Source organism: Urocampus carinirostris, chromosome 3, assembly GCF_059441175.1.
Source record: "Urocampus carinirostris isolate Australia breed hairy pipefish chromosome 3, RoL_Ucar_1.0, whole genome shotgun sequence".
In the NCBI taxonomy this organism is placed as follows: Eukaryota; Metazoa; Chordata; class Actinopteri; order Syngnathiformes; family Syngnathidae; genus Urocampus; species Urocampus carinirostris.
The window spans coordinates 33,403,501-33,418,323 of NC_142351.1; the positions used below are offsets into that span (position 1 = coordinate 33,403,501).

General features: G+C 38.0%; 1 protein-coding gene across 1 annotated transcript in view; it reads right to left on the reverse strand.

Moving 5' to 3' along the window:
• Nucleotides 1-14,103, reverse strand: part of mtor (mechanistic target of rapamycin kinase) — a 104,375-nt gene extending 90,272 nt beyond the window's left edge. The window contains exons 1-18 of the mRNA XM_088331541.1: nucleotides 13,941-14,103; nucleotides 13,449-13,591; nucleotides 13,246-13,354; nucleotides 12,155-12,387; nucleotides 11,468-11,668; nucleotides 11,254-11,388; nucleotides 10,845-11,120; nucleotides 8,566-8,674; nucleotides 8,197-8,380; nucleotides 7,928-8,056; nucleotides 7,436-7,680; nucleotides 6,842-7,051; nucleotides 6,572-6,777; nucleotides 5,471-5,593; nucleotides 4,371-4,454; nucleotides 4,197-4,289; nucleotides 3,725-3,859; nucleotides 2,990-3,119 (exon numbers count right to left, since the gene is read on the reverse strand). Coding sequence (XP_088187667.1) covers nucleotides 2,990-3,119; nucleotides 3,725-3,859; nucleotides 4,197-4,289; nucleotides 4,371-4,454; nucleotides 5,471-5,593; nucleotides 6,572-6,777; nucleotides 6,842-7,051; nucleotides 7,436-7,680; nucleotides 7,928-8,056; nucleotides 8,197-8,380; nucleotides 8,566-8,674; nucleotides 10,845-11,120; nucleotides 11,254-11,388; nucleotides 11,468-11,668; nucleotides 12,155-12,387; nucleotides 13,246-13,354; nucleotides 13,449-13,577 — 2,731 coding nt within the window. The 5' untranslated portion in view covers nucleotides 13,578-13,591; nucleotides 13,941-14,103. The remainder of the gene's footprint in view (nucleotides 1-2,989; nucleotides 3,120-3,724; nucleotides 3,860-4,196; nucleotides 4,290-4,370; nucleotides 4,455-5,470; nucleotides 5,594-6,571; nucleotides 6,778-6,841; nucleotides 7,052-7,435; nucleotides 7,681-7,927; nucleotides 8,057-8,196; nucleotides 8,381-8,565; nucleotides 8,675-10,844; nucleotides 11,121-11,253; nucleotides 11,389-11,467; nucleotides 11,669-12,154; nucleotides 12,388-13,245; nucleotides 13,355-13,448; nucleotides 13,592-13,940) is intronic.
• Nucleotides 14,104-14,823: the final 720 nt, after the last annotated feature.

The window sequence follows — 14,823 nt, forward strand, 5'->3', positions numbered from 1 at the left end:
AACCAAACAAAAAGAACTTTAATTGAAGCAAGTAGCTTTTCTGTTTGATCATGAGTATAACTTGTAGGTTTCATCAGCTTAAATTTATTTGAGGTCCAGTGGGTGGTTGCCAAGGCAAATATTTGTTTCATTATTTTCTTCCACTGCATGCTTCTTTGAATAATGCTTAATATTATGGGGATTTGCTGTATATTTTCAATGGATATGCAGACACACAAAAGACAGTCTGTATTAACTTCTGAAATGCTGTTTTCATATACAATGAACATTAATTGCAGAGAAAAATACGACTATTTAGGATCTTTAAAAATATAAATGAATAAATACTGAATTGAGAGGCCATTACTATTGAGAACAAAATGCATCTGGGAAATTAATTGTCAATCGTGAATTTTTGACCCTTCAAAAATGTGTGCAAAAATTATTGTGCTTATAATTCAATATTTTACAGCAATTGTAACCATTCTAATAAGTCTTTCCCTTGACCTGCTGTAATTTTATTGTTTAAAGCACAGCTGTCATATGACTATTCAACCCTGTGTCTTTGGAGGTTTTGTGTGTATTGTTCCACTGGAGTGTTAGTATGTCCATTACATGTGGAGAAGTAGACAGACATCTTATACTAGACAAACGTCTGCTATTCAGGGTCTCAGAGAGCTTCTTTCTGCCAGACAGCTCGTTTCCCTGAAGCCTTAAGGTTGTAGACAAAACAGACTGTCAACTCGGCCTAAAGACTAAGGACAGAAGCTTTACTCAAACCAACAATTTGTTCATAGAAGATAAAGGTCTGATTATGGAGTCTAAAATTCGTTTTTTATCATGGTGTGAATGAAAACACAGAATTAACATAAAAAATAAGTTTAAGCCAGAGCAATAGCAAAAAAGATGGGAAGAAGCAATGAAGAATGTATCAAGCGAAATAACTTCGTAATCCCTGTAAACCTGCAACCCACAAAATGACCCAATAAATCTGCCAACACATACAACCCGATACTTCAAGTCTGGCTGGACTCGATTCACTTGAACATCAATCAGGTAAGATAACAACCATAATATACTGTTAAATCAAGATACAATATGAGGAGGAGGCAGAAAATGCCTATAAGGTGTGTGTGGTTACATGGGGGTCCAAATCTATCCCTTATTAAATCATTTTTGCAATTATGAAATATTTTTTTAATATATCAGCTAATAAATCAAATATATGCAAATTTATATGAGAATAATTGGCACGATTAGACTACAGTAAAGCTTTTAAGCCTTTTACGACAGGGTACACAAGAGCAGGCCAGGTCACATCTTATTAGTGAGCCTGGCGTCCAGGGGTTGGGAACCCTTTTGACCCAAAGAGACATAAAAGAAAAAATATTTGGATTTTTTTGTCTTATAGACGGCCACGCTATATTTTAAGACAAAATTCAACTAAACAGCCAAACCCGCTCTCCAGACAAAAGCTAATTCTTAAGCAAATTCTATTTCACTGTAAGATGTTTAATGATTGGATGATAATGCCAGAGCCAGTGTCACGTATCAATATAAATATACCACATAAAATGTGTTGAGGCTGATATTGACCTCTAAAAGTCATTTTTGTCCTAAATAATAATTTCGAAGCAAAGTGAAAACAGTTATTTGTAAAAAATGTTACAAAATACTGCAAGCGAGCATACCAACATATTTACCTTTAGTGCAGAGAGCACTGGATGAGAAGCTCCGCCCTTTCCTAACGCTCATCTAATCAAATTGCTCTAAATGCTTTACTAGAGCTTTTAGGTGTTTAAAGTTTGTTCTGTGGCTTTTCATCATAATGTGTCTCAACAATGAACATAGATTGTTTAATTAGCATCCCTATATAGAATTATTTAGCGATTTACAGCCAAAACAGGTTCTTTTGGTGTGACATCTTGACTGTAAACTGTAGTTAAAATTATGTTTTTATATATATATATATATATATATATATATATATATATATATATATATATATATATATATGTATATACTGGAACGAACCCTTAGAGTAGTCAGTATTGTCTCGTCTTTGCATGTGTGACAATTGGCTCCGCATGTAAAAAGAAATACAATAAATAATTGAACGAATTATATTTTATCTCAGAGCCATATATACTCATGAAAAGAGCAATCAATATATGGCTCGTGAACCATAGGTGATCTTTAATAATAATAATAATAATAATTTCCTTTGTATTGTCATTCTTTGTAACATTGTACACAGAACGAAATGTCGATAACAGACCGTGTGCTTTAACATTTTGAAATGTAGGCTCTTTTTAGAGATTGCACCTTTTCTCTGAATCCACTAATATTTAAATTTAACAAATGCATTGAAACAAAGATCATAAATTACCAAATTAAAGAAAAGTAAGTAGCTTTTCTATGTTCACTTCTATATACACCTGGATAAGCGTACAGTTGAGTAAAGACACATCACGTGAACAACAAACATAACTTTCAGCTGTTCCAGCATTCAGTCAATACTATAAAAACTATTTTGAAAGCAGAAAGCTAAAAAAGATTAGATGCTCTCCCCTTTTTGTTGCAATTAAGAAGTGTACCTGAAGCATTTCACCGTGCACAACAGGATTATAGATTTCAAATGCTTTGAAACCACTGTGCCTTATATATATTTTCTTTTTCAAATGTATGTCAAATCATAATCTGATATGGATACTGTTATCTACTTGTCTGCCTCTGTGTTATGACCTGGCAGAAATGATTTATTCCCATCAGAGAATGTAAAGCAGCATTTATTCCAATTCATTTAGACAGTATGCACACATTAGGATGACGGACTTTCCCCTCGAGTAAACTAATAGAAAAACATTTAAGAAAAAACCTAGATGTGGATGCACAGAACTAACTTTGCAGCTGCTGAGAGTTTGATATAAAAAAAAATTACGAGCAACAAATGTGAAACTAATCAATAACGAGCACAATAAAAGTGCTACCTACGTGGAGATTAGTTTACCTGAATCCTGACTGGACTTGGACTCAGAGAGGCTGACTGCTGAGGCGTCTCGAGACTGGTCAATCATGCCGATGTTAACCTTGTGCTTGTAGGGGTCCAGGGCTCCAAGCAGTCCTAGAACACGAATAGCCTATGGGGACAACATAGAATGACTATGGGGCATTTTCTAAATAGTTCAAATCTGCAATTTTTCATAAAGATATATATTGCAAAAAAAACAAACAAAAGAAAACAACAAGTCATGCAATAATATACACAGAGACCAGAGCCCACGCAAGGTTAACGATGAAAACGGCAGTTCAGACACGTCAAGTCCTTAGATTGCCAAATACAATAAAACATATGCATGAATTAACTAAGACTATCAAGGTGTCCTTTATTATTATTTGTTTTAAGTTGGATAAGGTTTAAAACAAAGTGCAAAGAAACACCAATTTGACGTTTTGAAGTCGATTCTTTGTAGGTCAGATGTGTATTGAGGGTGTTCACATTGCACACCAGGAGAGCTGGTTTACACCCATATGAGAAAAAAATGCAGATATTCTGTTCACATTGCACAAAAACCCCTGATATGTTCCAAACTCCCTTCTGTGGTTGAAATAAAACCAACAAGTTTTAATTAGTTTAGCATATGTGAACAGTCAGGATTCATTACAAGTCATTCAAGTCCTAAAATACGCTTATAAGGCTGCAAAGGAAAGCAAGAGAAACACAAGAGGCAACCCAGGTGAATACCTCTCTCCTGATGCCCTGATTCTGCTCTGTCTTCAGAAAGTTGAGCAGCACCTCGAGAAGGGAAGGGTATTTACGATAGGGTTCCACCACATAGCCAGTGCTGGCAACCTGTTGGCCCAGGGTCCACAACGCCACCTAGTGGAGATACAGAAACAGTGAAAGGGTTTAGCACAAGGAAAAAGACATTAGTAACAAGTTTCCACTGATTCGCTGGTTTGTTTCTTTTGAGTCAAATACAACGGAATATGCAAAGATGTAACTTTCTATGGTACATTTACTGAAAGGAAATCATTAATAAAATTTAAAAAACAAGTAAAAGTCTGCCACACTAACATGCATTTGTTTTGTTTTTAATTCTGTCAATATGAGTTGAATTTTAGCTCAAGTACATGTTCATTTCTAATTAATATTCTGTACAGTTAGATATTTGTTAAAAAACAAATAGAAATGAATGGCAATAGCTTTGAAATACCTGTCGCTTGGCCAATGACGAAGAATCTTGCAGCATGTCCATGATAATTGGAAAAAGTTCATCCATCCACTTCCTCATTTCCAGACCGCTCACCTACATGGCGAAAACACATTTTATAGTCATGTTTTTTAACCCCAAATTTGGTTCAAGATTTGTAGAGTAAGCAACCCATACCTGAGCCAACTCGCCAATAGTGGCTAAGACACTAATAACAACTCCAGGATTAGGGTCTGGGTCCTTCAATTTAAGGATGAGAGCCTGAAAAGACGTTAATTATAGTTATTAAGTATATATGAATCATCTTGCTTTAAAATATATTCTTAAATTCATAGCAGTATGCACCTCATCGTACAAAATTCCCGTAAATTCTGGACTATAAGACGCAACTTTTGTCACAAGCTTTTAACCCTGTGATTTATGCAACGATGCGGCTAATTTATGCTTTTTTTTCTAGTGGCCGCCAGGGGTGCCCGAGCAGTAAAGATGTAAGTAAGGAGTAAGACAGGTGGTATATATGTGTCGAGGAAGACGCAAGTGTAATGTAACTTCGTGGTTTGTGCATGAATCAAACTGGCGGGATCAGGCACTCATCATGGAAAAGGTATCAATCAAAAGGAAAGCGCTAACTACCATGTTAAGAATTATTTTGCGATTCTGTTTATTTGTAATCTATAATAACGTGGAAAAACGAACGGATTACAAGAAGCAACGCCAAACGAAGCAGAAATGTTTTAGGGAATTTCTATTTATCTGTCATCATTATTGTGTGTTTTGGCAGAAATGTTTTACACGGTTGGTTTCTATGGATTGTCCTTGATGTAACAAAGCCATTTTTTCAGACATAGAAAAAAAAATTGATGACGGCAAGAGACTCAATTGTGAGTTACACCAGCTTTATAGTTTTTGGGTATCTTGTTTCAGACTGATCGTGATGTTTTTCTAATGAGTATATTTTGAAATGCTCGTTATATCTTAAACCCCAAGAGTTTAAGCTTTCCAATGATATGCATGACATTTTCAGTGACTGGTGACATTGTACAGGCACGTATTTGTTAATCAACAGTCCAGCGGCCAGTTAAGGTACCGGATATAATTAATCGTTCTGTGTACCATCTTTATTTGTTGATATCTCATGTTTCAATGTGGGCACATGGCGCTTATTGTTAGGTGTGACTTATGTATGTACAACATGTTTTTTCCTTTGAAAATGTACTGGGTGCGGCTTTTAATCAGGTGCGCTCTATAGTCTGGAATTAATGGTAGGTCAGCTTTACCTTCAGGATAGGTTCCATGTAGGGCCGTATGAGGCGGGGCGCGTTAGACACCAGATGACCGAGCATGCGAGCACTCTGTTCTTTGTTCCTACCAACACCGCTATGCTCAAGCTCTGTTAGGATCTGCAAGACAAAATCATCAACAAAATAATTTTGGGGGTATTATTAACTGATGTATCAGTGCAAAGTAATCCTGACTTTAGTAATATTTTGGTAATTGTGTTATCAAGGTTTTGTACTTTAAAGTTTATAGTACAAGACCTTAGCGAGAAGCTTTTACTACTTCAGTTCTTCTAGTTCTATACCAGGCTTGTATGCTTTAGCTGGGTACAGTGTATGCAGATTTGGGACACGATTAGTTTTTTGTTTTATGTCTACATATTTATTTTCCCCCAATAACAATATCCTTGTACTCTTGAGCTCTGGGTTGAAACGTTCTCTCTAAGATCCTGTAGCCAAACTTCCTCTTTGCAGTAGTTATATGTTACCTGCCCTCTAACAATGCTGAGTAAGCACAACACAAAAGCTGATCCTAAACAGAATGAGGTAGAGGTTCACCAAGGCCCGAACCCGGAACGAACCCAACCCTAAATTCTGATGGGGCCTAAAATGTCAATCATAAGTTTGGGTTTGGCCTGAGCTTCTCTCTTGCTACCTTTTTTTCTTTTAAATTATCCACTTGCATTTGTTCTGTTTCATTTTCTTTGTGGAGGATTTGGCCACCACAGCATGCACGGATATTGGCGCAGCCGCGCTGAACACAAAATCTGGGTCCGGAGTCGGCCGAAACCCCCGATTCTTCCTCCTCCTTCAGAGTCCTCACAAATAAATATAATAATAAATATAAATATAAAAATTCAGGTTTGTTTTTGTGGTAGATCCCTCAAATCAAGTTAATTTGTCGGGCTCTGGCTAGGTCGGGCTTTAATAAGCACGTGCTGGGTCGCGTCAGGCTTGATTTTTTTAAGGCTCGATCTTACCTCTAGTATTAAGTGATGCTCAAAATTTCAGAATTAGAGTATATTATATAGAAAAAAATAATAGAAAAAGTATTTTTCGTGCCAATTACATAATTCACACACTTCTCTAGAGGTTTAGCACCTGAATGAGCATCTTGCGTAAAAAGGGCATGACAAAAGCGGGGTTCATGCTGCTGAGACGTCCGATTGTGCAGATAGCCAGTTCACGTATCTCAAAGACCTCATCGTTCAAGGCCACAAAAAGTGCCTGCAGGTTTTCCGCTTGAGCAAGGTGGGCATCAAAGCGCTCGTCCAATGATGCCAGCACACAATATCGAATGTCTGGATCTGAAAATATAAGAGGACAACTGTTAGAGCAAATTTTACGATCATGGTCATACTGAGAGATTACCTGGGTCTGTGATGCCAACCACCAGAAGTTTACTCAGCACATCTGCAACAACCTGAACTGCCGTCTGGCTGACAACATGGCCACTAATCGGATGTATGGAAGGGGTAAGTAGGCGCGAGCATGTGCGTGCGGCCTCCATTCGGATCTCTTTGTGCTCACTGTTTAGGAAGTGGTCGGCACAATGTCGCACAAACTGAGTGAGGGAGTGTCCTGATGAAAGATCACAGTGTAAGCTTTATTGTTCTGCTGTATAAACAAAATAATAATTAAAAAATTGACAATTTGATCATTTATCCTATAATGAAGGCAATGCGCTTTTTGCTTGGAAAGAAAAATTCAAAGCAAATCAGTGATTTTGACGCCAATATATTACAAAATTTTAAAGATGAATTACATCTCTAAAAACTCCCCCATTTTTTTTTATTAATGGCATCAGATTTTTGTGAATAGAAAAATATATGTACCAAATGGTAATACTCATGTTCATTGACTTTTTACGCGGCATCCCTCATTAATGCCATTTATCAATGCTATGTAAAGTTCTTTGTCAAAACCATGTCACACGCTTCTGCTGATGACCCTGTCAAGGCTTACCTTCAAATTCAAAGCTTCCAAGAGTACGCAACGCCAGTGTTATGCTGCCAACATCACTGGCCTCTGGGATGTTGGTAAGACTTGGTGAAGCAAGCTGATGAGCCAAACCTTTAGGCATCCCAGGATGACGTAATGGCTTGTGCATCAATACCAGAGAAAGCATTTTCAGAAGCCCATCTTGTATGTCCTTTTTGAGCTGGGGGATCTGACGGCTCAGGTCGTACAGCACTGCAGTCAGCGCGGGGCTGGAAAATTAAAAGGAGACATTAAAGTTTTGAACTAAATACATTTTAATTAAAAGGTCTAAGCAACCCTGATCATTTTTAAGATGTATTTCTTTTATAAATCATTGGTTTTAAGATCAGCAATTTCAGTCAAATATATCATATGAATTAGCATTTTGCCACAAATGAAAATAAATAAATAATCTAAACCAACTAGACCAACTAGAAAATACAACTATAACTAATTTATTTATTGCAGCATTTATACCTGAGACCCACAGCTAGCATAGGTTCCAGCAACTCCTTGATGTCTGGTTGGATGCTGGGGCCCATAGCTCTGGAAAGCATGCTGATACAAGTGAATACAGTAGCATCTACCTGTATGGACTTCTGCCGCCTGCACAAAAACATGGAAATGTGATTAATTGTGACAAATAACCAGTTTAACACTGAGGCAAAAACACATTTCATTGCAAAACGTTTATGAACCCAAAATGTTTTGGGGAAAAAAAGTTAGCTTGAAGTCCTTCTACTGACTTGTGAGCAAAGTCTTTAGGTGGCAAAGCAGCTTTGATAATCTCTAGAATCTTGGAAAGATATGGCTGTATTTCAGCTCTGACTGCCACAACTAGTAAGCCGAGAGCCTGGAAAGCTGCTGTCCGCTCCTTTTCTTTCTTGAGACAACCCAGTAGGTATCCCATTGTGTCCGACAGGTAATGGTCTGTAATGCACATATAAATTATATTAGTATTTTGGCCATATCCACTTTAGGCAATTAATGTCAGATAGATAAAAGTGGACTTTTTCAAGCTCTGGCTAAAAGAACTCGACACCAAAATGGTCAATACAAATGTTTTGTTATATTTATTGCTTCAAATGTTTAATTTCAATGTGATCTTGACTTACCAGTAAAATTATGCGGCTGAAAGGCACCAAGCCGGGGCAGAAGATTTAGAATGGTCATCTGGATGAGAGGATTCTTACTGGTCCTGTACTTGAGTACCCATCGACAAACCTGTGGGAAAACACATAAAGCAAATTATATTAATAATACGAACAGTTTTTATGAAGAATTTATCCTCGATAAAACGGAAAGACCAGTTCATTAGTGACTCAAAAATATTTATTTACAGGAAAAAAAAAAGACTATCCTGCATTTTCAATTACAGGACCTTTTTAGAAAATTGAAACATTGTGATAGTTATTTTTTTTTGTGAATTCTAAAATATTGTGATTCTATTATTGTTTTAATTATACTGATTATGGGGAAAAAAACTCAAATGTCCCGTATAAAATACTATAATATCGTTAAAAGTAGACCAGTAGGCTGTGAGCCATAATTGTAAATGTAAAAATAATTAATTTGTGCAATATTTCTGTTGATTTGTAAAGAATCCAAAAGGTGACATTTTTGTTTTTTTAACTGCATTACAGAAAATAAACTCATTTTGTGAGACAGTCCTGTATATCTACTTGTATTGAGGACATCAGTAAACAACTAATACGTTTTCAGAAGAGAACTCTGAAATCTGATGATTTCCAAACAAAATACTGAACCTTCTTTTTCTAAGTACCGATTCGAGACTCTACAAACTTTAAACAAAATTGAGAAGGCAGAACCAAAAGGTAGTACACAAGGGTGGGTTCAAAATATTGATACACATTTATCAATATCACTTAAAATGCTGTTGTTTCTATATTGTAGTTAAAAGAATTGGATAAAAATTAGTTTCCACAGTGTTAGCAATTGGATTGAGCTACGCGAGCCATTAACCGCTTCCATGCTAGCAAGTAGCATAATTAGGCAAACTACGAGGTCAAATGGTTCAATTTCAGCACAATTGAATTTTTATTTTAGCACAATTTACCTAACTTGCCTGTGTTGAAGCTGTTTTTTTTAGGAAAAGCCAGGGTTTTGTCTTTGTAATTAACCATCATCCTTTTCGGAGATGGTGGATTTAAGGTAAGATGGGGGATTTAAAGGCCCGGTCACACAGCCTTTCACGGGCGTATCGAGCCTGAATCACGGCCAGAAATTTCTGCCCGCTGTTGGACGCTTTGAGATCGCGATACAGACGCGATACAGCCGTGCTTTACACGCGGTAAGAAATTCACACGCGGTTGGTTGCGCGAAAAAGTTTTGCCCTGCTCAAAAATTTAAACCACGGGTAACCGCGGGCGGCACAGCGATGCAGCCGCGGTTACCCGCGATAAGGACGCAGAACAGTCGCCGGCCAATTTTGCACATTTTCCACCGCGGGCAACCACCGGCAAAAAAAAAAAAAAAATCGCAAAATTTTACCCGCGATACAGACGCGAAAGGCTGTGTGACCGGGCCTTTAGGTGAGATGGTGGATTTAAGGTGAAATGTTGGCATTTTGGCTCAGATCTTTTTACAAACCCTGATAAGTTTGATTGTTCTATTGAAATATGATTTGTGGTGTCAAAACGATTTTCAGTAGTCTGCAGCCGATAAAAATATTTACTCTGGAATTTTTATACCCTTTTGAGCTTTTTAAAACACCCTCTGATGTAAGTTATGATTACAAAAATGAAAATAACAATTGATCATGTTTATAAAATTGTAAATTATAAAAAGTGCTATGAGTTAGTTTCAGTACAAAGTATAAATAATAAAAGTATAGTGTGTTCAGTGAGTTACCGTACTTTTTTCCTTCCATAAATTTAAGATTTAAGTATGTGTACCTCGAATGTGTAAAACAGAAAATAATGAGCACAAAAACCCTACTGAATATTTTTGTACTGTATTGTATATTGTATAATAGTATTGAATTGAATCAAGGCACATACATAAAGTGGCTCTTTGTACCACAGTGGCTCGTGTACCGAGGTGCATATCGTATCGGGTTCGCAAAGAAACCCACCCTTATAACACACTTCTACAGATTAAGTTCAGTAAATATATTAAGTCTAGTGTTTAAACTATTATATTGTTATTACACTATGCACCAAAAACTTTGTTCAACTAAAGTTACAATAACTTGAATTGAAGTGTGATCTAAGTTCTGGAAAGTTATCACATTTGAAAAATTGCATCATTTTAAGCAGTGGCACTAAAACTGTTTTGAACAAAACAAATAATTCATGGCAAATTCCCTAGACTGTGAACATAGGCAAAAGCAGCAAAAGCAAAATACTCTCGAAACATTTTCAATAGAACTGACCTGATCAAAACGTTCTTCCATGAGCTCACGGCAGTATCTGCTCTCCACCAGCGAGCTCTTCGTAGGCACTGGAGTAGCCCCAAAGCTGAGGAAGCCCTGTGGCGTGCTGTATCCCAGCAGGCCTAGGAGAGCGTTGGATTGCTGTGGTTGCACCGACTGGAAGCTGGTGAACGGGGTGATGTGGCGCGGCTTCGTCCCGAAGCCCATAAGCTCCTTGCAGTACTTATCATGTACTAGCTGCTGTTGTGTGATCTCCTCCATTTCCTCACGCATTCGCTGATGAATAATTACAGTAAAGCACATATATGACATTCAGCCAAACCCATCAAAAAAACTATCTCAAAACAAAAGGTTTCATGTTTTACTGTGATGCACCCAATAAACTGATTAAACATAAAGTGGGCCTCACTTCTCCTTCCATGCTGCTTATGCGAACCAGCTCATTCAAGATGAGAAGAGCCCCATGTATCCTGTCGTCCCGATTCATGCCTTTCTCCTTTGCCAACGTTTCATCAAATCCCTTTTCTGCCTCGTCAAAGGTTTGCTTTCACAGAGAAGAACCCAATAACTTTAAAGCATTTCCATTAAAAGTGCTTTTAGAGAATGCAACAAAAAAGCCATACCTTGTACCACTGTGGTTTTTGCATTTCTTTTGTCTCCCTTTGTGTGGTTAGGATGAGACAGGCCCGCAAAGCAGACACAGCCCCCTCTCGGATGGCCTGCTTGGGGTCCCAAACGGCGTAGAAGATGTTGTCAAAGAAGGGCTGCACTTGCTGGAAAAAGAAGGTTGGTGCACTCACAGCCAGTTCCCTCAGCACCAATACCTGAAATATAGAGGGGGAAAAATAAAAGGCTATTGTCACCACTTTTAATTTGTTTTTCAGTGTAAATTAATAGGCATTACTCCGTTAGTCTTCAAGTATGCTACTTCAATTGCACTGTCGCATTATGCTCATTAAACTATCCAATGTACTGTTTAATTCTCAAAAAATGAAATTGGTCTCTATTTAGTTTAATTTCACTAAAAGGGGAACTATTGGCATTTAGCAGTTTGTACTGTATGTGCTGATAAAACAACACCGATTTAAAACACTATGAAATTGTTATTTTCATTAAATACAACCACCTAGCCCAAAGAGTGGTTTTGGTTCTGGCCAAACCTGTGTGCACATTCTGTCCCTGTTTACAGTTGATGGTTGCATCCCTTATTTAACCTATCACAGATTTATTCTCAGTGTGCTATACAAACACAAATTTAAAACATGCATGGGTACTTTACCAACAAAACAGTGCCCAGTATGGCCACTTACTGAAGCATGACGTCTGCCTTCATTCCTGTCTGCGCCAAGCCACTCCAAGGCCCTCTTCACCTCAAACTCAACATACTCAGCTGTAAAAGTGTCCCCTGCCATAGACAAGTGACCCATGGCTTTGGAAGCCATTTCCATCACCACTGGGTCACTGGAGGGTAGCAGGTTGCGCAGGTAGTTGGCAAAACGGCTGATCCTGGTGGCATTGCCTCCCTCAACTCCTATAAGACTGACTGTGAAAAAGATATTCAGATATTGTGTTTCAAACATCATCAGGGTTACCCCAGAATTTTTCAGTTTAAATTTAAGACATTTTCAAGACCATGTGCAGTGTAATTTAAGACCAATTTTGCCCCTAGCATACAGAAGGGAAAGGCCGGCGCCAGTTCGTGACAGACCCTGGCGTGATGGCGGGCACTTTTTAGTCCCTCCCTGCGCCAAAGGAGCAGTGGCTGAGGTTTGGTTTGTTCGGTTTACTTGTTATACATTTAATAACTATCACTCAGATGAGACAGGGAAAAATTAACACATTTGAGTGTTAAATTTAAGACTTGTATACAAAACTTAAGACCTTTTCAAGGCCTTGAATTGCACTTATGATTTGAAGACATTTTCAACTTTTAAAGACCTCAGGGAAACCCTGAACATGTACAACGACTTGTTTTCTAATTCAGGACAGGATTAAGTAATTATGAAGTAATAATCTTATGTGGTGAAAAAATGTTTATTATGACTTGGAAAATGTTCTGCAATTCCCATTTAGTGACAAAGAGATGCTACTACGTCACCTCTTCATGCCCCTGAAAAATGTCTGCATGTGAGCTTCAATCATTAAATCATTAAATTTGTCTTGTCTCATCTACTGATATTAAATTTTATATATATATATATATACACACACACACACACATATTCTCTTTGATACTAATGCGGGTAGCGGGTGCACTGTTGCTAGTGTACTTTAGTGTTGCTGCTCTGTGGAGTCTGTGGACTTCCACTTCTTACACGCAATGTTGTGCATGATTACACATCACTTAAGCACTGTTGATAGGAAATACTAATAATAAAACAATTACTAGGACAAAGTATACCTATTGCAAGAATCCCTCCTTTCTTTTCGTTTACATCCGAGCTGGAGACCAGCTCAAATATGTGGTGGTTTAACTCATCGTAGAATGTTGTGGCTTCGTCTTGACTTAACTGTGGACGATCAACACAAACGAGTGTTTGCATAACAATCACAATATCCTTGAGTGCATACATTGTTTTACTGACAGGTAGGTTGATAGCCTACCTCTCTCAACTCCGTTGTCACATAGTGCTGTAGATCCTTGGCTGATTTGGCTCTGGTGTCTTCATTTCGACTTTTGAGCCCACTGATAAACTGCTGCAGCACAGTTGTTGTACCTGACAGGATCACCATTTTGATGGCCTGATCTAAAATGCACAAAAGGGCGACAGTTTGATGGTCAAAGTATATCAAAACGTGCTTGATGTGGACGATTTTCACGTTTGAATGGGTGCTTCACCTGCTGACAGTAGGAAGCAATGCTTGTAGCTAGTGTCACTCAGTTCATTTTAGCAAAAATAGTTCGTCCAGAAAAAAACACATTTTCGTACGTACAACTGTTGAAAGTCTCAAGAGACAATCATAGATCAAAAGCACCTTTAATTTTTTAGAAGCAGCTGTAACTATTTGTTGAGCTATGTTTGTGTTTAGCTAACGTTAGCCTAAACTACCACAAACACTACAGCATCAAGTACAATCACATTCAAGCTTACTTACGTAATTATAGGTTCATAACTTTTAAAATGCTCAAGTTTTGCAGCCAATGCGACATAATAAGACACTCGGGCAGAAACTGGGTGCAAGGTTTGCAGGCTAATGCTAAGGACAGCTAACGCATCGCAGAATTCCTACGGGTGTTTGATGAGAATCATGCTGCGTGCCAGTTGCGCAGTCTTCGCAACAAAGATTAGCAATAAAGGCTTTAGGCGTGATTTTGTTTGTATTTATTTTTCTTTTTTTACTTTTCAAGATTCATAATGGATTGAAAGCAATTTTACAGGTAATACATCTTAAAGTATTTTTTTCTAAAAAATGACAGCGCTTCAGTACTTCACTCAATGACCTCTAGATGGAAACATCCACCAATCCATTATCTGCACAATTTATACTCAGTAAGGTCGCGGGGGGTTCTGGAGCCCATCCGAACTATCTTCGGGCAGTGGGCATCGGACGCCCTGAACTGGTTGCCTGCCAGTCGCAGAGCACACAGAGACAGATAACTCACCCTTTCACTCCTTGGGAGAATTTGGGACAAGCCAATTAACACTACATGTTTTTGGAATGTGGGAGAAAAGTGGTCGGAGGAAATCCACGCAAGTACCGGGGAGAACATTCAAACTCCGCACAGGAGGTTTAGTAGCTGGATTTGAATTCATGATCTTAGAACTGCGCCACAGATGCACTAACCATTTATCTACCGTGCTGAAACATCCACCTTTACATCTACAGTAAATACCCTAATGTCTGTTACTTTTGTTGTTGTTGTTTGTGTTCACTCATGGTCCCTTTAAGAGAGGATGTGACGCGAGGTAGGTGGGAGACGACAGATTCTGAAGCTTTGGGCTTTGAAGTTGTGTGCTTTGAAGTCGCTCTGGGTGTG